Source organism: Sarcophilus harrisii, chromosome 6 (assembly GCF_902635505.1).
Source record: "Sarcophilus harrisii chromosome 6, mSarHar1.11, whole genome shotgun sequence".
Lineage (NCBI taxonomy): Eukaryota > Metazoa > Chordata > Mammalia > Dasyuromorphia > Dasyuridae > Sarcophilus > Sarcophilus harrisii.
This window is the reverse complement of record NC_045431.1, coordinates 241,457,075-241,481,167: the sequence shown is the minus strand read 5'-3', so window position 1 is coordinate 241,481,167 and position 24,093 is coordinate 241,457,075. Positions and strand designations below refer to the sequence as shown.

Below are 24,093 nucleotides of genomic sequence, written 5' to 3'. Positions count from 1 at the left end.
TGAGCCTTGCCCCGAGAGAGCTATTTCATACATCAGTGAGATCACATGTTCATTGAATACTTGATTTTTTTTTTCCGAGATGGCTTTTGATGGAAAGGTGGAAATACGGCGATAATCACTTCTAGTGATCTAGACCTCTTCTGTAGATTAGATTATCTGCCAAGCAAATCATTCACAGCAACAGCTGGGAACTTGAGGATAGCGGAGAGTTTAGCATACTCTAGGAAGAAATCAACAAGGGAGGACTAAAAAGAAGGGGCAGAACATGGAAAGTTCATGACAAGTAATGAATCCTAAAGGTCTGTCCTGATAAGCCAAAGCGAGGAAATGACCAAAGACCCTTTCTGGAAAAGGCAGAAGGGCAGCATCTCAGAGGGAGCCGAACAGAAATCTTCAAGAACTTGCTTTTTGGGGATTCGCTCTGCCTGAGCAGCTCCCTTTTTCCAGGCATCCGAAGCACACAGGGTTTTTAACTGGCTATAGGCAGAGGGCTCAGGGTAGAAGCAGCAGCAGGTGTTCTGTTGTCTGGCCTGGATATATAACTAGGCTCCCAGGGAAGGGATGCGGTCTATCTGCACCTCCTTGCAGAGAGATGTCGGGTCCAAGATGAAGGGTGCGGTAGACATTTTTGAACATAAGACAACATGGGAATGGGTTTTCTGGACTATGGATATTAGCAATAAGGGTTTGGTGTTTCTTTTTAAATGGGAGTGGGAGGAAGTTAAATTAATTAAATAAATGGATCTAAAAAGAAAGAGAGTGGCTGTGAGAAATACTTTGGTTCTAAATCTCTGAGTTTCCCTTTACCCTGAGCCTTTTACAGATTGAAGTTGAAAAGGCACAAATTCCCAATAGGTTTTATTGGACCCAAAGGTTTACTATCTGAAATTACATTTGTCGATCTTTTGCCATTTCTGAAATTCTTCCCCACACAGTTCTGAAAATGACTTTCTGCTGAGATGCTAAGCAGAGAAAACTGTGATGGGTAAAAATAGATGGGTTTGGGGGCTTGTTTTTAACCTGGTTTCAGCAACACAGACTGAAAGCCAAGCCTGTTACTAGTGCCCCCAGTGGGGAGCGGGAGCATTGTGGCTCAGGGTGTGTGGGGGCGAGCCTGGGGTCCTCCAAGGGGAAGAGTCCCGCCGCTCAGACCAGTCTCCAGCTCAGGCTTTGCATCTGTCCCATAATGGCCGAGTTTCAGGCTTCATAGTGTTCTCTAGCTGCCATCACCCCTTCCCCAGCAGGGGCTCAAACTTGGCAGGGTCTTGTCCACTTCAGAATTCTCATCCCCTTGAGGGGAAGGGAGGAGAAAGTGAGGCGGGCTCTTTCATGCCTCAATTAACATTTGCCTCTCCCACCTGAAAGAAAGCCAAGACTGGTAAGAGGTGGGGGGAAAAAGCATTTCTTGCCTTGATAGAATTCACCCTCAACCAAAATTCAACCACATATCGCTTGCCTTTCTTTCAATCAAAATAACTGCGGATGTGAACACATTTCCCCCAAATCAAAGCTCAAGTGTTTGTCGGGCAATGAAATCTAATAAAACTAAATTAGAAATAGACAAGGAGCCGGGAGGTGTCTGATTTGAGACATCTCTAGGAATACGGGGGATATTCCTAGAATTTCTTCCCAAAGCCATCCGGCGCAGCAGGACACTCCCTGCATCTCAGGAGCCTGTGCAAGAGAGGGCAGACCGCCTGTCCTAAGCTGCCATCAAGAAGTCTCATGTACCGCTCTCCTGCAAGGTACGTTTCTTATCTGTGGACTCCTAGGTCATGGGGTCTCCTGGGACGGGCGTTCTCGCCCCCCAGTACAGGTCACAGCACCCAGTCAGAGTGGTTGTGGCCCACTCCAGGATAAGGGAAGCACAGTGTTGAGCCAGACCCGGGGCTAGGAGAGAAGGGAGCCCTCTCCTAGGATTGGGGAGGCCACATCTTGGCTTTATTTACCCAGCTAGACTACCACAGTCTTCCAAAAGTGCTAGAAACCCATCAAATCCATAGAGTCAACAGCGGCCTCAATGATTGCTAGAAATAAATGTGCACCAGGAGCTCTTTTGTGCCTCGTTTCATTTTCATTCGGTGCCTTTCAGCAGGACTTTTGGATCACTGGTCACACTAAACAAGAACACAAGGGCCTAGGTAATCAGCTCCAGAATTCCAGAATGTCAGAGAAGGGAGCCTCCTTTGGGGTCATGTGCTCCGAGCTTCTCATTCAGCAGAGAAAGAAACTGAAGCTTAGAAGAAGAAAAGTGACTTCCCCAAAGGCAAACAGCTAACGAGGGACAAAGCAAGGTCCCGAATCCAAGTCTGGCAACTCCAGGTCAGTTTTTCCTTTTTCTAATTTCTAAGAAATTGTCTTGTACCAATGGCTAGACCCAGCCCGATGCTTAATTAGCTTAATTAATGTGATGATCAATGTGAGCTAAATCTTAATGTTTAACCAAAATCAGCTAGAATTTAAAGGCCAATAGATGAAATAATGAAGATAATTTTAGATCATTCTGAGTATTATAGACTTAGAGCTGGAAGGGACTTTTCGGGGCCATGAAGTCCAAAGCCCTCATTTAACAGAGAAGGAAACTGAGGCCAGAGTTGGGATGTGCTCTGCCTGAGTTCACACAGATACAAGGTGAGAGAGGGAGGATTTGAACTCAGGTCTTCTGAATCCAAAGCCAGGGTTTTCCCACTATGCCATGATGCTTGTCCAGTCCATCTGGAAATAACCCGGGGCTGCCCAAGACCTTCCCAAAAGGGCAGGAAGCCACTGACACCAAACAGCATGGCCTTCACCATGCCTGTGCTCCTTTTCTATTTGGCCTGCTGTCTTTCACTGTACTCGCTTTCCCAAGTAACCTTGTAATTGTAACTTTTTGTATTTTACTTCTTTATTTTTACCCAGCAATTGGGTTAAGTGACTTGTATGGGCCGCGTTTGAACTCAGGTCTTTCTATTCCAGGGCCAGTGCTCTCTCTGCTTTACCCCAGAGTGCCCCTCTGTGCACTTGAAGGGCTGCCCAAGGGGCCAAGACGTGGCTGAGGTGAAGAAGCCTCAGATTAACTCGGCGTCACCAGGACATACATGATGGCACGAGTCTGACAAGTCCTGGGCTCTTGGAGCAGGACAACGAGAGCTTGGGATCCAATTCCCTCATTTCAGAGAGGAGGAAACGGAGGCCCAGAAAGGTCACACTCATCCCAGAAGCAAAGCCAGGATTTGAACTCTGGACTCCTCACTAGAGATTCTCAACTTTGTCTCCAACAGATTCCACTGCAAATGCCATATTCTGAATAATATATTGGAATCTGGAGAGGGCTTTGGAAGGGGCAGAGTAAGTGCTGGTAACTGAGGAAAGTTCCACAAAAGGCAGTTTCCATTCAGGCGATCCCAAGGACCAGAATCAAGCTATCCTCATCATTCCCACCCTGGGATAATGGTTCCAGCAGGGGGCAGCACCAAGGACCAATAGTGGCTACTTAGGGAACACTGGTTGCACTTACAAGGCTTTGGCTGGAGGCTCCTTTCCCCTTGTGTGGCCTTCCTTTGCTGGGGTTACTCTGCCGATCATTGGACAAATTGTAGAATGCAGAATTAGGCAGTTGGTAAATCAGAAAAGCAAAGCTCCATACTCCCCAGGCCAGGGAATCTCAGAATGCCGGGGCTGCCATCCCGGCAAGGCAGGGATCTGTGGAAAGGAGGAAAACAGTGTCTTTGGCATTTGTGTTTTTGAATTCTTGCTAATTAACGTTCAGTGAGCTTTTTGTCTATTTGGTGAGTGGTTTATGTCCACCTTCTCCTCACACCGCAGGACTGGAGAGGCAGCAGAGGCCTGGGGTGCCCAGAAAGATATGGGTGGGGAACACTAGGCACAAAAGTACAATCCAAAGAGAAGGAGAAAGAAGGCAAAAGGAACAAAAGGTTTTGCAAAAGTGTATATGGAAAACTATCTTTGCATGTTTGGAAAAATAAAAAGCTATTAAAAAAAAAAAAAAAAGGAAAAAGTGACCAATGAACATCATTTGGCTGAAGTAACAGTGGGCGATGGGGACAATGATAGAACTGAGAAAGGGTGGCTTAGGATACAGGTCAGCTTTGGTTTGATAAGGCATGGAAGTACCAGGAGAAATCATTTTTGTCAGAGGAGGTCATAGAAAAATGGACCATTATCATTTTTTTGTGGTTGTTGTCGAAAGAAGAGGGACTTACTGGAAGAAAGAGGGGTGTTGAAAAGCATAGGCTGGGGAAGGTCTGTTGGGACCCCTGATAGCTTCTGGGCCTGGCTAGGGATATGTCTAAGCAGGCAGGTGCACTGGCACGGTGAGGGAGGAGTCCCAAAAGTACCTTTAGCTAAGGGGAGGTGGGAGGAGGCAGAGGAGGCTTCCTAATCCTCACCTTGCAGTTCTTTTATCACTTCATTCTTTCTCCTGAAGCAGGCTTAGAGACATATACCAGGCACCCCCGTCTGCAATCCTCCACAAGGTTTCTTCATTCTCCATTCTTTGATTCTCTAGAATTTCCATCAGAACCTGCCTTCTCCAGGCCTGCTCTCCCTGCCCCTCATTTTTCCCCTCTAAAGGCCTGGCAGATGGCATCTCCTTCCTTCTGTGTAGCCCCACTTTGGGGGCACATGTCAATAATACTGAAGCCCCACTTTTCTGGGTCCTTTCTAGAGTCCCACACTTCCATCTTCTTCCCTTGCAAAACCCCCATCAAGTCCTTCTTTCTAAGTTCCCCTACCCCCAATGGCTCGATGCCTTCCTTCATGCCATTGGTTGCTTCAGCCACAATCTCTCTCCCTCTATCCTCCTTCAGGTTCCTTCTCCCCCTCTCCCCCTTCAGGTTCCTTCTCCCCCTCTCCCACTTCAGGCTCCTTCTCCCCCTCTCCCCCTTCAGGCTCCTTCTCCCCCTCTCCCCCTTCAGGCTCCTTCTCTCCCTCTCCCCCTTCAGGCTCCTTCTCCCCCTCTGCCCCTTCCTCCCCGCCCTGGAGGATTTCTTTCTTTTCCTCAGCCCCTTGACCAGGCTGCTCTCCTTCCATCATTTCTTGGGCTTTTATAGGGCTCGTCTTCCTGTTGGCTTCTTCTCCTTCATTGGCTACGTCGGCTGTGTTATCCGTGGCGTTCTCAAACTTGGTTTCTGAGAATTGTGTCTCACTCTTTTCGGTAGGGTTACTTTTCTCAGCAGATAATGATTTCTTCTTTTCGTAACCTTCTGACCCTTCTTCTTTTGGAAGTTCCTCAGTCAGTTCTTGGTCTTTGCTCTTTGCGACCCCTTCAATCACCAGCCATAAGGCTTTGCCGTGGTCCAGGAGCTCATCACCTTCAGGAGTCTTCACACCTAAAGTCTGCTCATCTTCTGTGGCCAGAAGCTGATCAAATTCTGCTCCTGAGGTCAGCTCGCCTTCTGTTCCTGAGGTCACCTGGCCTTCTAGCGTGGAGGCCAGCTCCTCTTCTGCCCCTGGAGTCACCTGGCCTTCTGGCCCAGAGGTCAGCTCGTCTTCTGCCACTGAGGCCTGCGGGCCTTCTGCCTCTGAGGTCAGCTCACCTTCTGCCGCTGAGGCCTGCTGGCCTTCTGCCTCTGAGGTCAGCTCACCTTCTGCCGCTGAGGCCTGCTGGCCTTCTGCCTCTGAGGCCAGCTCCTCTTCTGCTCCTGGGGTCACCTGGTCTTCTGGCCCAGAGGTCAGCTCGCCTTCTGCCCCTGAGGCCTGCTGGCCTTCTGCCTCTGAGGTCAGCTCACCTTCTGCTCCTGAGGCCTGCTGGCCTTCTGCCTCTGAGGTCAGCTCACCTTCTGCTCCTGAGGCCTGCTGGCCTGCCTCTGAGGTCAGCTCACCTTCTGCTCCTGAGGCCTGCTGGCCTTCTGCCTCTGAGGTCAACTCCCCTTCTGCCCCTGAAGTTTGCTGGCCTTCTGCCTCTGAGGTCAACTGGCCTTCTGGCCCTGAGATCTGCTGGCCTTCTTGCCCTGAGGTCGGCTGGCCTTCTACTTCTGAGGTCAGATCCTCTTCTGCCTCTGAGGTCGGCTGATCTTCTGAGGTTTGCGGGGCTTCTGGCCCAGAGGTCTCCTCCCCTTCTACTCCTGAGATCTCCTCACCTTGGGCCTCTAAGATCTCCTCACCTTGGGCCTCTAAAATCTGCTTGCCTTCTGTCTCTGAGGTCTCTGCTTCTACCCCTGAAGTGTGCTTGCTTTCTGACTCCGAGGTCTCCTCCTGTACCACTGGGGTCTGCTGGCCTGACTTTGAAGACCGCCTGCTTTCTGCCCTTGAGGGCCGCTTGCTTTCTGCCCCTGAGGGCCGCTTGCTTTCTGTTCCTGAGGGCCTCCTGCTTTCCCCAAGCGAGGTCCGCTTGCTTTCTGCTGCTGAGGGCTTCCTGCTTTCCCCAAGTGAGGGCCGCCTGCTTTCCAAGAGTGAGGGCCGCCTGCTTTCCGTACCGGAGGGCCGCCTGCTTTTGTGGGAGGGCTTCCTGCTTCGGGAGGGCCCTTTCCCAAGCGGGCCTCCTGCCGTAACGGAGGGCCTCCTGCTTTGTGGGGAGGGCCCTGCTTTCCGTGGGGAGGGCTTCCCTGCTTTCCGTCGACTTCCTCTTGATGGGGAGGGCCCTGCTTTTACGGAGGGGCTTCCTCTTTCCTGGGAGGGGGCTTCCTGCTATACGGGGGCTTACTGCTCGCACCGGGACTGCCTGCTTTCTGCAACCGAAGGCTGCCTGCTTGCTGGCGCAGAGGGCAGCTTGCTTTCTACACCGGAGGTATCCTCACTTTCAGGGGGGCCTTCTGCGCCTGAGGTCGGCTGGCTTGCCCGGAGAGACGGTTTTCCTTCTGTAGCCGGGGTCTGCTCTCCTTCTACGCTCGAGGTCTTGTCCGGTTTGGTGGCGGGGGTCTTCTCGCTTTCTGACCTCGTAACCTTCCGTGTTTGCCCCTCTTCTGCCTGGCCAGCTTCAGCCGCCGGGGGATGCTCTTTTGGCCCTGCGGCCCCAGCCGCCGGAGGATGAGGCCCTTCTTCTGGCCGGGCAGCCCCAGCCACGGAGGGTTGCTTCTCTCCGGCCCCAGAAGCTCTAGGCATCGGGGGATGCTTCTCCTTGGCCCTGGCGGCCTCCGGTGTCTTGATCTCTCGTGGCTGGCCGCCGCCCTCCTCTCCGCTGAGCTCCCGTCCCGCGGGGCCTTCGGTGGACTCCTTGGAAGCGGGTGAGGGCGGCGGGGGCGGCGGGGCCGCCGGCTGGGCCGGGACCTTTATCTGGGGCTTCAGGCTGTGGCCCCGCACCTGCAGCGGCTCCCAGCTGAACCACAGCCTCTGGTGCAGGATCTCCACGCATTTCCGGGGCTTGGTGCCCCTGCCCGGGGATCGGGACTGGGTCTGGGTCGGCGACGGCGAGCGGGAGGGCAGCTTCTTGACCTGCAGGGTGTCCCGGATGCCGTCGACCTCAGGGATGACGCTGGCCCAGGGCGGCGCCTTGGGCCGCGTCCGGCCCTGCTGCCGGCCATGGCGCCCTTCCCCTGGCCCGGGGGCCCGGGGTAGCCGGCGCTCGGGCCGGCCCGACCCGTTTTGGCCCCAGGGCCCAGGCGAGACTGCAACCCGGGTCATCTCCACCAGCTCTGGGGTCACCTCCTCTTCCCCCACCTGCCCCCCGCCACCCCGGGACCGGGAGCGGCTTGGGCCTGTGCCGGAGACCCGCATCCCAACCCAGGTGCCCCCCCCCAGGGCCACGGCCACACCCGCACCCAGGCCAGCCGGCCGGGCCTCCAGCCCAGGCACACCCGGATCCTCCAGCCCGTCGTCTGCGCCCGCCCGCCCCGGCATCGGACCCGGCGACGCCCCCTCCCCCGCCCCAGCCCCAGCGCGCCCCCAGTCCCGCCCTCGCCCCGCCCCTGATCCGCCCGCGGACCCGCCCCTGGCCTCCCTGCCCTCCGCCAGCCCAAAGGCGTGGGGCTGGAGGGCGGAGGGGCAACCAGGGCCGCTCACCCTTTGCCCCCCCCTCCCGAGGGGGCAGGCCCCTCGCACCAGCCTCTGGGACCTGGGGAAAAACGAGTTGAAGGGGGCAGGGCAAAGGGGCCCCTGGGGGGCTAGGGAGACCCAGGGCTGTCTGTTCCTCGACGTCCCCAGCCCTAGTATGCCCGGGCCCTTAGAGGCCTTTTCCACCTTCAGGATCTCGTCAAATTACGAGAGGCACAAAGGGCCAAAACAAAAAGGGAGGGACAGGGAAAAAGACCCCACCGGGAACCCCCGCCCAGAAACCCCCGGGCCTCACTCCCTCCCTTTTCCCCCCCCCCTCGCCCTCCCTTCCCCTTAAAAGGACCCCTCCAAAAAACACAACCCAAAAAACCCCCCTCCATTCAACCCCCAACCTCCCCCCCCTCCTCTAAAATTTCTCTCTCACGGGGGGAACCCGGGGCCGGTCCTCCAGGCTCCACATTCTTCGGCACACGGGGCAACCCGGGGCATCTCCCAGGTGGGGAAGGGGGCACGGGAAAACCCCACCCAAAGCCACCCCCCCCCTCTAAAACAAAAGCGGATGCAACGGGACCAGGATGGAAAAATCCCAAACCCTAAAACCAATCAGGAAAAAAAGGGAAAAAGAAAAAGAAAAAAAAAAAAAGAAAAAAAAAGAAAAAAAAAAAAAAAAAAAAAAAAAATAAAAAAACCTTTTTAAATACCCTTTAAAACCCCCCCCAAAAAATCTCTCCCCAAAAAAATAAAAACCCCAAAACCTAAAAACCAACCCCTCTCAAAAAATCCCCATCCCAAACTCCCCAAAAAAACCCACAAAACCATGGGGCCCCTCCCCATCTCTCTCTCCCTTCTCCCCCTCCTCCAAATCAATCACATCCGGGTCCCCAAAACAAGAACCTGAACCCCAATCCCACCCTCCCTCTCTTTTCCTTTAAACCCCATCCCTTTTTGTTGGGGGGAAAACTCCCAAAACACAAGAAAACAACTCTCCTCTACAAAAGCTCTCAAGCAAAAAATCAAACCTCCCAGAAACAAAACACCCTCAAAACATCTAAATAAGCCCCCCCCCAAACCCCGGGGCCCGCCTTTTGGGTACCCCTGTTGTTTTCCTGAAAAATCAAAAATTCACCCCACCCAAAACCACCCTCTTCCCAGCCTCTTTTCCATCTAAAACCCCCTTGCTGGATTCCTTTCCAAAACTCCCTCAAACCCCCCCACTTCCAAAAATTTCCTATAAACCCTAATTCAGCCCAAAAACCCGAAAATAAAAAATGGGGGAAATCCAACAAAGGCAAACAAGAATCACCCCTCCAAATGAAAAAAAACCCACCACAAAAAACACCCCCACCCCACCCCTCCCAAAGCCCCCTCCCCTCCACTATCACGGTCTCGCCTGGAAAGGGCATGAAAAGGGAAAAAAACCACCTTCTCCTCCTTTATTTAACCTTCCCAAAACACAATCCAAACCTTCCATTCTCATCAATCAACCCTTTCAAAAGGGAAACCAAAAAAAACCCCTAAACTTGGCCCTACAGTCCTTTATTTACCCTTCAATCTTCCTCACAAACCCCTTCTCGGGACCCCCCATCCCAAATTTAAATGGGCATGCAGGGCCCACCCCAGGCCACCTCAAATCCATCTCCCCATCCCCAAAACACGGCCCAAAGGGCCCTCTAAAGTAAAACCAAAACACATTTTCCCCATTTTCTTGGGCTTCTGGAAACCCCCACATGGGCAAGGGGGAAAACCATGGCAAACCCAAAACAATCAATCCCCCAAATCCCCACCTTGGGCCTGGAACCTCTTAAAACCAAAACCCTTTACTTTCTCAAAACACCCCGGTCAATGGGCGGCCAAAACACCCTTTGCCCCTCCCACCCCCTTTTCCCTTCCAGTTCCCAGGGAAAATCTCCATCTTAGGGGAAAGGGACAAATAAATTACAACCCACCAAACCCATTCCCCCCACGAAACAAGTTCTGGGTCAAAACCTCCAAACCCCCACAACAACAAATTGCCCCCCACCCACCCCCTTGGCCCTTCCCCGTCCTCCCAACCACACTTTTCCTCCCCCCCCATGGGAAAACATCCCAAAACGAAACACGGGGCAGGGGAAACAGACCCTCCAAAACCCCCTTTCTTTCCCCTCCCCACCAGCCAACCTTCTCCGTCTCAAACAACCAATTCACTCCCACCCCCACCGCAAGGGAAACTTACCATCTTTGGGGCCTGGACCACCCACTGCCCCCAGGGACCCCTGGACCAAGGCACCAAGGGACAACCCCCAAAACCCCACGGCCTTCCTCCTTTCTTTCCAACCCCCCTCCCCCAAAAACTTTAGGCTTCACGGGAAAACTCAACGGGGAGGAACCCATCACCAAAATTTGCCAAAAGAAACAAAACAGATGGCACCCCTCCCTCCTCATCCACCCCCCCTCACCCCTCGGCTCCCGTTTCCAGGGGTGTGGCATAGTGACTGGGGTGGTCTGGCACCAGGAATCCCCGAGTTTTAGCCTGCAGCAGTCACCAATCCTTGCTCTTCTCTGACCTCTGACCCTTCTCACATAGGGGCTAGCCAAGGCTCCTCCGTCACAAAGCACTCGGGGAGTCCCTGGGGCCTGGAGGGGAAGTTGGGGCACGCTGATCCGCCCCTTGGGTTAACAATGAGAGGAATGATAGGAGAGCTTGGCTCCTCAGAGGATTCAGGACCTTGGGCAGCGGGGGATAGAGCAGCAGGTGCTGCAGTGGTTAGAGCATCCGTCCCGGAGTTCAGATCTGGCCTCAAGACACTCATTAGCTGCGGGACCCTGGGCAAGTCCCTCCACCCCCCACCCCCACCCCCATTTTCCTCATCTGTGAAATGAGCCAGAAAAGGAAATAGCCCCCCGCCCCAGAGTCTGCTGAGAGAACCCCAAATGGGACCCTGAGCTACCAAAAACCTCTGTTTTATGGCCCAAGTAGATTAAGGGACTTGAGCAGGTCAGGGAACAAGGGAGCAAGGCAGGTGTCCTGGCGGCCCATCTGACCCCGGCCTGCAGGGAGTGGCGCCCCAGCTCCAAGTGGGGCAGCTGGTGTGGGCATTTATCTAGCCAGATAGTGAGACCTCGGGCAGCTCACTAACCTTTGCTTCCACTACAAAATGGGGATAAATTCAGCACCTGCCTCCCCCAATGGGGACAAACAGGATTTGTAAAAGCACTCAGGATAGTGCACTTATACCGTGCTCATACACACTAAATGGGAATATTTGGCCACAGTGCCTGGCACACAGTAGGTGCTGTATAAATGCTCCTTCCCTAAGGATCTGTCTGGCCCTAGTGCCCAGCACACAGTAGGTGCTATATAAATGATTTTTCCCTCAGGGAGTACTTGGCCATCTTTAAGAAGACAGTAGCCATGCACGAGGTGTTCCTCCAGCGCCTGGCTGCCCATCCCACGCTGCGCCGGGATCACAATCTCTATGTCTTCTTGGAGTACAGCCAAGATGTGAGTTGGGCCCGGACCCTCCAAGCAGCCTGGAGGGGCCTGGCCAAGGCTGACCCCGCCCCCATCTCTCTGTGGAAGGGGCCTGACCAAGGCTGACCTGGCCCCATCTCTGTCCCAGCTGAGTGTTCGGGGGAAGAATAAGAAGGAGCTGTTTGGGGGGTTTATCAGGAACATCGTGAAGTCGGCAGATGAAGCCCTCATTACCGGAGTGTCAGGACTGAAGGTGAGGGTCAATGTCCAGTGGGAGCTCAGGCCTCCTCTGGCCTAGTCGGCCCCAGAGACCCCGGAGCCCTGAATCGGAGGCTCCCCTAGTGGAGGCCCTTGGGCCTCACCCCCGCAGGCCGCTCCCCTCCACCTTTGCCTGCTTCCAGGAGGTGGACGAGTTCTTTGAGCACGAGAGGACCTTCTTGCTGGAGTACCACGCTCGAATCCGGGAAGCCTGCCTGCGAGCTGACCGCGTCATGCGCTCCCACAAGTGTACGTGGGGACCCCCAAGTAGGGAAGAGCCAAGGTGTGGTCTTTCCCCCTTGCCCGCAGCCCCCCTGCCAGGATCTGATGGTGAGCACGCCCCTAACAGGCTTGGCCGAGGACTACATCCCCATCTCCGTGGCGTTGAGCAGCCTGGGCACCCAGGAAGTCAACCAGTTAAAGACGTGAGCTGCCCCTTGCCCCTTTTGCTTGTCACTGTCCCCTAGGCCACTAGGCCCCAGGTAACCGGGGGTGGGGGGTGTCCAACAGCCTCACCCACGCTGCCTCTGCCAGAGGGATGCCAGGGCACCCCCGGGCAAAGGCCTGCCCCTCTCCTTTCCCAGGAGCTTTCTAAAACTGGCTGAACTCTTTGAACGTCTGAGGGTGAGAAGTCCTTCCTGCTTTTGTCTTGGCCCAGTCTGTGGGAGGGCACCTTGGGGAGGTGGGGGGGGCAGGCAGAGGACCCAGAAATCCAGGTGGCTGCCGAGACTGGGGTGGGGACCCATGGGGGAGCCAGGACCTGTGGGGGAGCCGGGCCCTGCGCCGCCCCAGCGTCCCAGGGCGCAGAGCCTCCCCCTAGGGCCCGGCCCTCCCTCGTCCGCCCCACAGAAGCTGGAGGGCCGGGTGGCCTCCGACGAGGACCTGAAGCTGTCTGACATGCTCCACTACTACATGAGGGATGCCCAAGCAGCCAAGGTGAGAGGCCCTTCCGGGTGCTGCCCAGGCCCAACGCCCGGCCCCAGCCTCAGGGGAGGCCTAGCCTCGCCTGGCTCCCGGTCTCCCTCCCCTCAGGACCTGCTCTATCGGCGGCTACGGGCGCTGGCCGACTATGAGAACGCCAACAAGGCCCTGGACAAAGCCCGGATGAGGAACCGCGAGGTGCGGTCGGCGGAGACGCACCAGCAGCTGTGCTGCCGCCGCTTCGAGCGCCTCTCGGACTCAGCCAAGCAGGGTGAGTGAAGGGCCGGCCGGACCCTCTCACCCCGCCTGAGCGGGCCGGTGCAACCCGGTCTCCTGTCCCCTTCTTTGGCTCAGAGCTCACTGACTTTAAGGCTCGCCGGGGCTCTGCTTTCCGAAAGAACCTCATCGAGTTGGCTGAACTGGAACTCAAACACGCCAAGGTAACGCTGCCCGCTGGTGGGGGAGGTGGAGGACCATGCCCAAGATGGCGGGCAAGGTCGGCCTCCTGGCTGAGGGTGGGGAACTGAAGAGCTCCGGCTCATCCGCCCAAAGTCATCCTGGGACCCTGCCTCCCCACCCAGAGCACCCCCCTTCTCTCTTCCCCAGGCCAGTACGCTTCTTCTAAGAAACACCCTCATTGCCCTCAAGGGGGAACCCTAGCATCCTCCCCTACCCCCCAATCCACAGCCTTCCCTACTCTACTCTGGACACATGGACCACGAGGGGCCACTGGGGGCGATGGGCACCCACCACCCCTGACCTAGGAGTGGCCCTCAGCCAGGGCTGCAGGAACAGCCCGGGGGCTTCTGCAGAGTAACTTCCCCGGCCCTCCAGAGGTCAGCCCCATCCACACCCGTGTAAACTTCCCTTCACTAATGGAAATAAAGGTTCCCACTCTGAATCCAGCGCGTTCTGTGCTCCCTTTGAGGCCGGCCACGGGGGGCTAGCCTCCATCCCAGGACTTCCCGTCCCGATTAACCGGGGCTCACTTGGCAGTTACTTCTGGTCCCTCTCCAAGGATCCCCAGTCAGCTGGGGAGGGGGCAGGATCAGGAGAGCCCCCTCTCCCTGGACACCCAGAACAGAGGGACTGAGCCTCAGGCCAAGCTCTGCAGGCCAGAGGGGCAAAGGCAGCCTGCTGTACTTAGCCCCCCGCATTCCCCTCCTCCTCCCGCCCATCCCAGAAAAAACCAGCCTTCGAAGCAGCTCACCTTTTTATTTATTTGTCTTTTTTTTTAATTGAACTTTCCTTTTTACTGGCGCTGTAACTTTCCTTTATACTGGCCACATGAGTAACTGGGGGGAGGGGAGCCGGCTGTGTGGGGGGAGGGGGTCTCCACAACATTCCATTTATACACAAAACTAAACAACAAGCACAAAGCCACTATTGCAGTTAGAAGTTGGCAGCACCGGGGAAGGGGGAAAACTGGGGGCATCAGTTAAAAAAAATACTGGCCTCCCCCCCATCTGGGCGTCCGGGAGGGGCTTGGTCTGCTACAACTCAAGAGGAATGAGAAGATCAAAGGCGGTTTGGGAAGGCCAGAGCCACTGGGGTGAAGTGGGGGAGGTCAGGGGTCGGGGGGCGGTTTGGCAAATGGGTGAAGGGATTGCCCTGCCCCTGCTGGGATCCCCCCAGCCCCTCGGGTCTGGCAGGAAGGGGGCAGCCTGCTCTCCCGCTGGGCTTGGCCAGCCCCAGCAGGGGAGCCGGAGGTGGGAGACTCACAAGGGCTTCCCCTCCAGGGAAATCACGGCATTGCCCCCCAGTTTCTCGGCCAGGGTACAGCGGTCCTTCACTTCCTCGTAACAGTTGGCTTGTAATTCGTGTTTGATCCCTGTGAGAAGGAATTGGGGGAGGGGGGGTTCAGAACCAAGGAAGGCTTAGACCCACCCCCGCTTTACAGATAAAAACCCAACCCCGAGCTTCGAAGGTCCCACCAGTCAGTCAGGCTCCTCACCCAGTTCTTCAGACCCAACAAAATTCGGCCTTGCGCGCCAAAGAGGGTTACGCTATTGGAAATGCCATCTCTCACACACGCGCACACGCACACACACCTGTCAGTTTCTTCTTGATGGCGTCCTTGGAGCTCGCGTAGATCATTTTGCTCTTGAGGGGGGCACACTCGGGGGCCCTGGGAGGAAAGATGAGAGTTAGCAAGCTGGGGGATGCCAGCCAAGGGGCTCTGGGCCCGCCCCCATAGGATAAAGTAAGCCCTGCGAGCCCGGCCTCTCCAGGGGATCAGCACCCCCCCAGACTCACCAGAAGATGAACACGAGGTCCTCCTTCTTGCTCTCCTTGGTCTCGTAGGTAGCATCATAGAGGGCATAGCGGCAGTCCTTGTCTGGGAGCATCTTGACAAAGGTGGTATAGGGGTCGTCCACGGTCTCCCCCACGTCACCCACGAGGATCTCCTTGCCCTCTTCCAGCACAATGTTCTTCTTGTCCTCGCTCAGGCAGAACAACACGGCCTTCTTGCGCTTCTTCACCTCCTCGGGTGTGGAGGACTTGCGAACTTTCATGTCGTTGAACACCTTAATCACTCCATCTGACACTGCGACCCCGGAGGCCTGTGGGCACGGAGAGCCCAGTGAGGGAGATGGGAGGCCCTTCCCGGAGCCCGTCCCACCAGACTCAGAGAACAAGCCAGTGGCTCAGTAACAAAGGGGAGTAGTCAGAAGAATACTTCCAGTGTTTTCTCATTTGATATTCTTAACAGAGGAAATAGCTGGGTCCCATTTTACAAAAGCATAAACAGAGGCCAAATGACTTTTGCCCCAAAGCAAAAACTAAACGCTCTCCAAAGTCTCTTGTATACCCAGGCCTGCCTCTCTCCCAAGCCTTAGCTGCTGCTTTCTCCCTAACCCTAGTACCTCAAACACAGAATGGGGCAGACCATCTAGTAAGGCTTCCTTGGTGACCGAGACTCCCGGGCTCCCTCCGGGGCGAGGAGGCCCTGACCTGGCCTGGCCAGCTGCAAATCCAGTTTGGATTCGGGACCCCAAGAACCCAGGGGCCAAGCCCGCCTTTCTCTGGTACCAGGAGCAGCTGCTGCCTCGAGGAGCCGCAGATTGGGGGCTGACGGAAAGCCTGGCCTAGAGGTCACTGAATCCGAGGACGCCTACTCCCCAGAGGGACAAGATCGCGGCCTCTCCAGGCTGGGACCACGTGGATTGTGGGGCTCCACGGGGGTCCTGCGCTAGCGGCCCTCCCTTGGGGGAGGGGGCAGGCTTTCAGCAGCCAGGCTGCTGCTTCCTGAGTTCGAGGGGAAGGAGCCTACTGGAGGAAGACGAGCTCAGCAACCATTCAGGAAGGGGAGGGCACGTCGGGCGGGGACTACCCCCTTCCGGACCCACTTCCCCAAACTGGGCCCAGGCCTTGGCCTTGGAGGTCCCCCCTCGGCCTGGGGTGGTCTTGAAATGCCGACACCCCGCCCTCCTTCCAGCTGCCGGGCCGCGTGCTCAAGGCCCAGCGTGAGTGCGCCCCCTCCCTTCTCTCCCTCCCCTCCCCAACTGTCCCTCACTTCGCTTCAGCTGGGGAAGGAACGCGCATGCGCGACGCCCCCGGGTACAGGGGCCGCGCGCGCCACTAACCCCCCCCTTTCCGAGCGCCACTTAACGGTTGGGGAGGGTCGCGCGCGTGGCCGCTTCGCCCAACAACCGTCAACGTCAGACGAGCGCGCGCAGGGAGAGGGGGCCCGCCGGCGCGCGCGCGCCCGCCCGGCCATCCGCCTGGCGCGCGAGCCAGCCCCTCCATCGCTGCCGGTCTCGCCCGCGGCGCCCCAGGAGGGGGAGGGGAAGGGATGGAGAGGATGGAGGGGAGGATGGAAAGGAGGATGAGGACACCGCCCCGCCCGCTGCACCGCCTACACCACCCCCGCTCCCGGGCGCCGGTCCCCCGCGGAGCTCTCTGGCCCGCGCTCACCATGGTTCCGGAAAGGAGCGAGCGAGCGAGGGAGGGAGGGTGAGGGAGGAAACGAGGGCCACAGGAGAGGAGGGAGTCGCTCCTTCGCCGCCGCTGCCTGGAGCCGACTGAACGCGGCCTCTCCCGGCCCCTTCCGTTTAGTAGGAGCCGCACAATGAGAGGCGGGGCGAGCTTCCGGCGCTTCGGGGACGGGGCCGACGGGAAATGGAGTTCCGTCGCGCTGCGCCGCCCCGGGGCACGCCGGGAAGTGGAGTCTCCCCTTCTCCTCCACTGCGGGTCTAGCTCGGGCGTTCAGCCCCTGCGGAGAGGGGCGGGGCCAGAAGCGCCGGGAGCGCTCCCCCATTGGTCGGAGTCTCGGCCTTCGGTGCCCTGCCGATCGCTGCTCGGGCTCCGGGACGGCAGACCGGAGTCCAGGTCCTTGTCGCAGCTCCAGGTCCCATTTTACAGAGAGGAAAGCAGAGGCCCAGAATGGCCTCCATATACGGCAGACGGAGAAACTGAGGCAGAGAAGAAACCACAAGCCCAGGAACGTGGGCTTCCACGCGAAGCCCTTTTTCGAGGGGCGGCAACTCCGCAAACCCGGCCAGCCCGAGGCCTAGGGGCGCACTACGGCGGACGGGGCTACCGTGGTGTGGGGGTGGGGGGAAGCGGCAGGGGGTGTGGCCCCGCCTCATTTACGCCGATGGCCGAGGTTTGCAGGACTGTTAGCGGAGGAAACGGCCCCCCCTTTTACAGATGGCAAAACTGAGGCCCAAACAGAGGCAGAGATTTGTCTCGGGCATCCGGCGGACGCAAACCTCAAAGCCAAGGCAAGGCCAAAGCAAGGTCGCCCCCGCCCTCGCGGCAACTCTCCCCGCCTACTTCCAGCTAGGACAGAGCCCGCGACTCGAAGCGGCCAAGGAGAGTGGCGCTGTGGCTGGGGAGGCGGGCCCCGAGCCTTCCCCGTGGGAGGGGAGGGGGCGCGAGGCTCGCGGTCGCCATGGAGACCAGCCCCCCCACCCGCTGGCCCGCAGCTTCGGGATGCCCCAGATCGCCTTATTAGGGCAAGAGCCGGGAGGGGGCGGAGCCAGCGAGAATGCTCGTTCACCGCGCCTTATATGGAAACTGAGCCTTATTTGGAAACTGCGGGAGGTCGGGCCGAAGGCTGGCGTGTGGTTGGGGAGGGGCCCTCGGCTGAGGGTGGGGGCGGGGAGGGGGCCAGCTGGCCTGGCCGCGGCTCTGCTTCCCCCGCACCCATCCACCAGACCTTGGCGGCCTTTCCTGCCCCGCTCCTCTCTCGGCATACACCCCGGGCTCTACCCAGGGAGTTTCCTCTGCGGATTCCCCAGGTTCTGTCGCTCTCTCGACATTTCCCGGGGACTATACGGCCTTCTCTGGACATTTTCCAGTCCCCTCTGCGCATTTCCCGGGTTCTATGCAATATTACACCCCCCGCCCCCGGCTCTATCGGGTCTCTTTTGCAGACCCCCCGGGCTCTCTCCAGAATCACCGCCTCCCCGCCCCCGGCTCTATCGGGTCCCCTTCGCAGCTCTCCCGGGCTTTAGCCAGTTCCCTCCGCACACCATCAGGGAGGGAGTCCCCTCTGCGGGTCTTGGGGGATTCAGTCCCCTTTGTGAATTGTCCAGGTTTTCTCCCCCAAGCTCCGGTCCCTTCTGCACGCCCCCTGGAGGCTCCAACCCTTCCTGCAGATGCCCAGGCCGATCCCGCTCGGTGTAGAACCCACGGAAGGTCAGAGCGGCTTTTTCTGCCCTCCGACCACAGGAGACGCTGTGGCCATTTTCCCCACCCCCACACGACACCGCTCGCTCCTTCCTTTTTCCTTGTGCCAGAAGGCGGAAGAGGCGGGGCCTTGACTCTCGGGTTCCCCGGTAGGAAGAGCCCAAATACTGACTGCCGGGGGCGGGGGGGGCGGGGGGAGAGCCTTTGTTCAGAAGCCGCTATTCCTGGGCCGGGGGAGTAGTCACACCCCCAACCCCCGCACAGCCAGGGCGGGGCCTCGGGGTCACGTGCGCCGCCCCCAGTCCGCTCCGGACGGCCTGGGCCCGGGCTGGGTCATGGCCGCGACCGCGCCCCGCCTGGGCCGGAAGCGGCCCCTGCCCGCCTGTGCCAACCCGCTTTTCGTGCGGTGGCTCCGCGAATGGCGGGACGAGGCGGCGGATCGGGGCCTGCGGACGCGCTTCGTCTACCAGAAGGTGGGCCGGGGGGAGGGGCGATGGGCGGGGCCGGGGCGGGGCCAGCGGCCTCTGCGCAGGGGGGCGGGGCGGACAAGGAAGGGGGCGGGGCGCGTGGTCTGGGAAAGTGGGGGCTCCCACAACCCCGGGGTTTCGGGGAGCCCCCGGGGCAGATTCGGGGCCCCCGCCGATCCAGCCCGTGGCCCTGCAGGCCTTGCGCTCCCTGCTGCGGTACCCCCTGCCCCTGAGGAGCGGCAAGGAAGCCAAGATCCTGCAGCACTTCGGGGATGCCCTGTGCCGGATGCTGGACCGGCGGCTGGAGCAGCACCGGGCGGCCGGCCCGGCGGAGCCGGGTAAGCAGCGGGCTCTGGCGAGGACCGCCCTCCGCATGGACCCCGGGAGCCTTGGGCGGGAGGGACGGTGAGGGCTGGGGGCTCCCAGGCCAGGCCCTCAGGGGTCCATGCTGGGCTGGGTCCCCCGGAGCGCTCCTTAGAGTCCAGACGTGGGGCAGCTCTACCTGGTTTCCAAAGGTGTATCCCCTGCGCCTCCCTCCCCCACCGCACCTCCCCCACCGCACCCCCCCCAGCCTCCCTCCCCCACCGCACCTCCCCCACCGCACCCCCCAGCCTCCCTCCCCCACCGCACCCCCCAGCCTCCCTCCCCCACCCCCACCGCACCTCCCCCACCGCACCCCCCAGCCTCCCTCCCCCACTGCACCCCCCCTGAGGCCAGGGTTCTTCCTCCAGGCCTCAGCCAGCCGCCGGACCCGGGGTTCCCCCCAGGAGAGTTGAGGAGACCCCCGGAGGAGCCGGTGAGGAGGCCCCCCAAAGCTGGCTGGGGCCCTGGGCTGCCCGCCCTTACAGCTGGCACTTCTTCAGCACTTGGGGGGGCAGGGATCCTTTGCTTCAGGGCCCCCACCAGCTGAGTTTGGGAAGAAGCTCAGGTCCTGAGGAGGGGTAGGAAGGGGCGCAGGCGGGGGCGCAGAGAGGGGCCTGTCATGGGTCATAGAGGACGCTGGAGGGAAGGTGCTACAAGGCAGGAGAGGCAGCTCTGGTTGGGGGGCGCGGAGGCTGGGGTCTGGAAGACCATCATCCAGGGGAGCTGGGCGGGAGCCCTGGGCTGGGGGCCCTGGGGAGGGGGCCGGTGGGGGGATGTGGCGCTGGCGGGCAGGGAAAGAGATCAGGACGACCAGGAGGGGGCCGTGGGGGAGCTCAGGTGAGAGGTTGGGGCCACGAGGGCACCGAGCCGGGTGTACACAGGGAGAGCGTGCGGTCTGGGACAAGGCCAGCAAAGCTCCTGAGGCTCAGGGGTGACCCCCCCTTGGGGAGACGGAGCTTTGTGAGTCGGGGTCCTCTGGCGTAAGGCAGGACCGAGGTGGGGCGGGGTGGACGCCTGGGGCAAGGACGCCCTTTCTGACTGTTGCAGGGACCAGGCCGGCCCAAGGCCGGCGGCCGCAGCAGCTACAGGCCTCCCCGGCACTCGGCCGCTCGGGCGGTGCTGCTGATTCTCTACAGGGAGCAACTGGTGAGCCTGGGGTGGGTGTGGGGGGGGGGCAGGCTGTCCCTGGGGGCCCTGACCCTCCCTCTGCCCCTTTCTTCAGGATCCTGAAAGCCCTGGGTCCCTGAGCAAGGAGGAGCTGCTGCAGAGGTGTGAGCAGGAAGCCCCCAGGGTAAGAGCTAGGGGTGGCGGGTTCCCCAAGAGGCCTGATGGGAGGCTCGCCTTGGCCTTTGGGCCGGGAGCTGGAGTGGTCAGCACAGTGAGCAGCATCTCTGTCGTGGAACCAATCTGGGGGCGGGGAGGGGGCCTCCTGAGAGACAGGAGAATCACTGCCCCGGCCCAGGGCCCTCCCCTGCTCCTCCCGACTCTGGTTTGAGGCCCTTGCTGCTTCTGCCTCTCACGCCTGCCCTCTGTCTGGTCAGGGGCTCCCGAGTGGCCGCGGCGAGCCATGGCCGGCCCTGCGCGCTCTTCTTCACAGAAACCTCATCCAGAGCTGCCAGTGGCCAGCCAGGTAAGGCCCGGGGCTCCATTTGCCGCTGTGACCCTCGGAGGGCTCAGGCCCGGTGCACCAGGGGCCGCCTCCTCCCCCGGCTCTTCTGCCCTCCGCAGGTACTCGTTGACCCCCGCGGGCCTGGAGCTGTCCCGGGAGCTGGCAGAAGCCGAAGCTCCAGAAGAGCCGCCTGCCAGCCTCCGGCCGAGATCCGCCCAGTCCCCCTGCAGGGAGGCAGAGCACGGGCCCCAGGAAGCGCTGGCTCGGCTGTGAGTGCCAGGTCCTTGGCCCCTTGCCTTCTGGGCCGGACAGCCGTCCTCTTCCCGGAACTCCTCCCTGACCCCCTCAGCGCCCCAGGGAAGGGTGTGGCGGCCCGGGCACCCCCTCACAGGCGCCTCTGTTCCCACAGAGCCCGGGCTCCGGAGCTGCCCCTCGAGCTGCGGCCAGGGGAGTACAGGATCCTCTTGTGTGTGGATGTCAGCGAGACCACAGGGTGAGAGGGAGGGGGCGGAGGCAGAACCGGGAGGGAGGCTGTGCCAGGGAGTGCCAAGTGCTGCGTGGGGGGGCATAGACTCCACTGTTTACCAAGCATTGGTTGTGTTCCTCAGGCTCTAAGCCCCCCCCATTTCTGACACCCCCTGTTCTAAGGCCCTTCTCCCTGGCTCTGACACCCCCTGTCCTAAGGCCCCTCTCCTTGGTTCTGACACCCCCTGTCCTAAGGCCCCCCCTTTCCCCAGCTCTTATACTCCTAAACCAAGGGGAGAGCGTGTGCTCATGCCCCCCCTTTGTACCCACAGGGGCAGCCGTCGACCTGACATTCTGAGGGAGCTGCAGCACCTGGGGGTCCCCCATGATGTCCGGAAGCTGCACGTTGGGGACTTTGTTTGGGTGGCTCAGGAGACCAGGCCAAGAGACCCAAGTAAGGCGGGGGAGAGCTACACGGGGGGACTGCACAGGGGGTGGGGGAGAGGCGGGGGGGCTGCACCAGGGGGTGTACAGCAGGGGGGAGGCGGGCAGAGCCAACCCAGCTCCTGCCCCCAGCCCGGCCTGCTGAGCTGGTCCTGGACCACGTGGTGGAGAGGAAGCGTCTGGATGACCTGTGTGGCAGCATCACCGACGGGCGCTTCCGGGAGCAGAAGGTACGGGGCCCTCGGGCACGAACACCCCTCGACTTGTCCCTGGGTCCCTTCCACCCTGGATTTAGCCTCAGGTCTCCTTGGGCTGGGTTCGAATCCCACTCTCGTCGGGCTCGGCCACGGGCTCTCGGGCAGGCTTCCTAACCCTGCTCGGCCTGGGGGAGGTGCCAGGGAAAGCTCTGGGGGCCGGAGTGGGGGGGGCAGGGGCCCTGGGCTTGATGCCAGTCCCCCCCGTTCCGCCTGGAAGGCCGGGGCTCAGCCAAGGGTTTACCGGTGGGAGGACCCGGCCCCCACAACCCTCAGCCTGGAGGCACCCTGCTGCACAAACACAGGTGAGCTGGGGGGCGGCCCCGGGAGCCCTGGCAGGCCCTCCCCTCCCACCTCTGACCTCTGCCCCCCTCAGGTGATCGACGGCTTCTTTGTGAAGCGCACGGGGCCCAAGGGAGTCACGCCTCCTGGCCCTCCCCACTGGCCCTGGGCAGGTCCGAGGTAAGGCACCCTGTGGGGTTGGGGGGGGAGGGGGGCCGGGGATGGTGCATGCAAGCAGCCGGGCCTTGTCTTTTTCCAGGGCAGATTTGCTGCCGGCCCTGGGGGGACGAGGGAGACCCTGGGGCCCAGACCCCGCCCTGCTCCCTCTTTGCCTTCAGCACCTTCAATGACAGGGCCATGAAGAACAAGGTGGCCCTCCCCTGCCCCCCGCCCCCGGCATCTCAGGGGCTTCCTCCTGACCCCTTTCCCTCCCGGCCAGGCCCAGTCCGTGAGGGAGGTGTTTGCCCGGCAGCTGATGCAGGTCCGGGGCATGAGCGGGGAGAAGGCCGCCGCCCTGCTGGGAAGACCAGCCCCGCCAAGGCAGGCGCCCCTCCCCCACCACCTGGCGGGGCCCGGGCCATCCGTCCCAGGGGGCAGGGCGGGGAGGCTTCCCAGCCTGACACCCATCTGCCCATCGGCAAAGGGACCCCAGGGCTGGGAAAAGCCCCGTGCAGAATGAAAACTGTTGTACTGATATCAGCGGGCTGGAGAACGTAGGCCCTCATTTCTTCTGCCTGAGGGAGGGGCGTCGGCTTTTGGAGGGATGGCTGGGGGTGGGGGGGGCGGTCAGAAGGAGCTGCTGCAGGCAGGGGCGAAAGGATCTGGGGCCAGGGCTGGCGGGGGCCCTGGGAGATCCAGAAGGAGGTTTGGGAAAGATGAGGTCGCTGGGCCTGGGTAACTTGGAGAGCTGAGCTGCTGCTTCAGGGTGTGTCTCTTCCCTTAAAGGGAGTGTAGGAGAGGGCCCGGGATGGGGTCCTGGGGAGCCCAGCCAGGTTGGGGTGAATGGGGAGGCCTAGGAGCCGAGGAGGCGTGGTCAGACGGGCAGGAGGAGGGCCGACCCCCGGGTCTGGCAGCCGATCGGTCACCATGGGAGCCGTGCAGGACTGGGGAGGGTGGGGAACGGTCTGGGAGGCTTCCAGCGGTGGGAGGGCGGGAGGGCAGTGTGACGGGAAAGGGAGGAGAGACTCGGCGCAGAGAACCACAGCTTGGTTTGCTGGCGGGGTCTCCCTCACTAGGCTGAGAGCCCTGGGCCCAGGGATGGGCGAGCCCGCCCCTTAGCACGCCAGCCTTGCACGGGAAAATGGCGGCCCTTGGGGGAGGGGGCTATGGCACGTCCCCGCCGCTTCCCAAAGACTGACTGTCCCGTCTTGCACTCAGCCTCCTGGCCGCCTATGACGCCTGCGCCAGCCCCCAGGACAGGGGGCCTGAGCCCGCCCGGGGCCCTGCAGGGTGAGGGGCTGGAGGGGGGGTGGGGACCCGGGGGGGGGCCCTCTGCCCCTCCCTCCCTTGCCTTGCAGGAACCTGGGCCCAGCCCTGAGTCGGACCCTGTGCCAGCTTTATTGTACCCCTGGACCTCTGCCCTGAGCCCTGAGGAGACGCGGCGCGGGGCCGGGGCACTGGGTGGGGATGGGACCACAAATGTTCACATTTAATAAACATCTCAGACCTCCAGGGTGTGGAGTCTGCAGGGTGGGGGGGGGGACCGGGTTTCCCGTGTTGGGTTGGTGGGCAGAGGCACCGGCTGGAGGGTTGGGGAGCCAGGGGTCAGACGCTTCTCCAGGCCCACAAGGGCACCAACAGTTGGGGCGCCCCTTGGCGTGGCCGGTGCTTGGGGGCAGCTGAGGGGGCCGGGCCAGGACCAGGAGGCCGTCAGCTGCCAGGCGCCTCGGCCGCACTCCCTTCCCTCTTTGGTCTGCGCGCTCCCCCCACGGGCCCCGCAGCCCCTCCATCTGCTCGTGTTTTTCTCTTTTTATTGATTTTTTTCTCTTCCTGAACGGGCTCGATGGTTTA

The 24,093-nt window shown here is 60.2% G+C and overlaps 4 protein-coding genes across 6 annotated transcripts; 2 read left to right on the top strand and 2 right to left on the bottom strand.

Moving 5' to 3' along the window:
* Positions 1 to 3,532: 3,532 nt before the first annotated feature.
* On the bottom strand, positions 3,533 to 7,779 carry LOC100924340 (retinitis pigmentosa 1-like 1 protein). The gene is made up of 3 exons (XM_031943634.1): positions 6,647 to 7,779; positions 4,392 to 6,451; positions 3,533 to 3,684 (listed from the first exon to the last, which is right to left on the bottom strand). The coding sequence occupies exons 1-2, from the start codon at positions 7,777 to 7,779 to the stop codon at positions 4,798 to 4,800; spliced, it is 2,787 nt and encodes a 928-aa protein (XP_031799494.1). The 3' UTR covers positions 3,533 to 3,684; positions 4,392 to 4,797.
* Positions 7,780 to 10,904: 3,125 nt separating this feature from the next.
* On the top strand, positions 10,905 to 13,463 carry SNX32 (sorting nexin 32). Of its 2 annotated transcripts, none has more exons than XM_031944208.1 (9): positions 10,905 to 11,413; positions 11,532 to 11,636; positions 11,785 to 11,890; positions 11,991 to 12,066; positions 12,226 to 12,265; positions 12,491 to 12,577; positions 12,674 to 12,833; positions 12,917 to 13,002; positions 13,169 to 13,463. In XM_031944208.1, the coding sequence occupies exons 1-9, from the start codon at positions 11,324 to 11,326 to the stop codon at positions 13,220 to 13,222; spliced, it is 804 nt and encodes a 267-aa protein (XP_031800068.1). In that variant the 5' UTR covers positions 10,905 to 11,323; the 3' UTR covers positions 13,223 to 13,463. The 2 variants fall into 2 exon arrangements, with proteins under 2 accessions (XP_031800068.1, XP_031800069.1); XM_031944209.1 differs by having other exon boundaries at positions 11,270 to 11,413; positions 11,492 to 11,636.
* A 299-nt stretch (positions 13,464 to 13,762) lies between these two features.
* CFL1 (cofilin 1) lies at positions 13,763 to 15,814 on the bottom strand. 2 transcript variants are annotated; one of them, XM_023506707.2, is made up of 4 exons: positions 15,430 to 15,814; positions 14,819 to 15,126; positions 14,614 to 14,690; positions 13,763 to 14,393 (listed from the first exon to the last, which is right to left on the bottom strand). In XM_023506707.2, exons 2-4 carry the CDS (start codon positions 15,076 to 15,078, stop codon positions 14,281 to 14,283), a joined length of 450 nt encoding a protein of 149 aa, XP_023362475.1. In that variant the 5' UTR covers positions 15,079 to 15,126; positions 15,430 to 15,814; the 3' UTR covers positions 13,763 to 14,280. The 2 variants fall into 2 exon arrangements, with proteins under 2 accessions (XP_023362475.1, XP_031800071.1); XM_031944211.1 differs by having other exon boundaries at positions 15,596 to 15,814.
* A 2,540-nt stretch (positions 15,815 to 18,354) lies between these two features.
* On the top strand, positions 18,355 to 23,754 carry MUS81 (MUS81 structure-specific endonuclease subunit). The gene is made up of 16 exons (XM_031943633.1): positions 18,355 to 18,672; positions 18,863 to 19,004; positions 19,398 to 19,462; positions 20,077 to 20,175; positions 20,252 to 20,320; positions 20,571 to 20,659; positions 20,758 to 20,907; positions 21,048 to 21,131; positions 21,436 to 21,557; positions 21,680 to 21,915; positions 22,022 to 22,106; positions 22,178 to 22,263; positions 22,348 to 22,452; positions 22,523 to 22,623; positions 23,461 to 23,510; positions 23,579 to 23,754. The coding sequence occupies exons 1-16, from the start codon at positions 18,535 to 18,537 to the stop codon at positions 23,665 to 23,667; spliced, it is 1,710 nt and encodes a 569-aa protein (XP_031799493.1). The 5' UTR covers positions 18,355 to 18,534; the 3' UTR covers positions 23,668 to 23,754.
* The last annotated feature ends 339 nt before the right edge of the window (positions 23,755 to 24,093 follow it).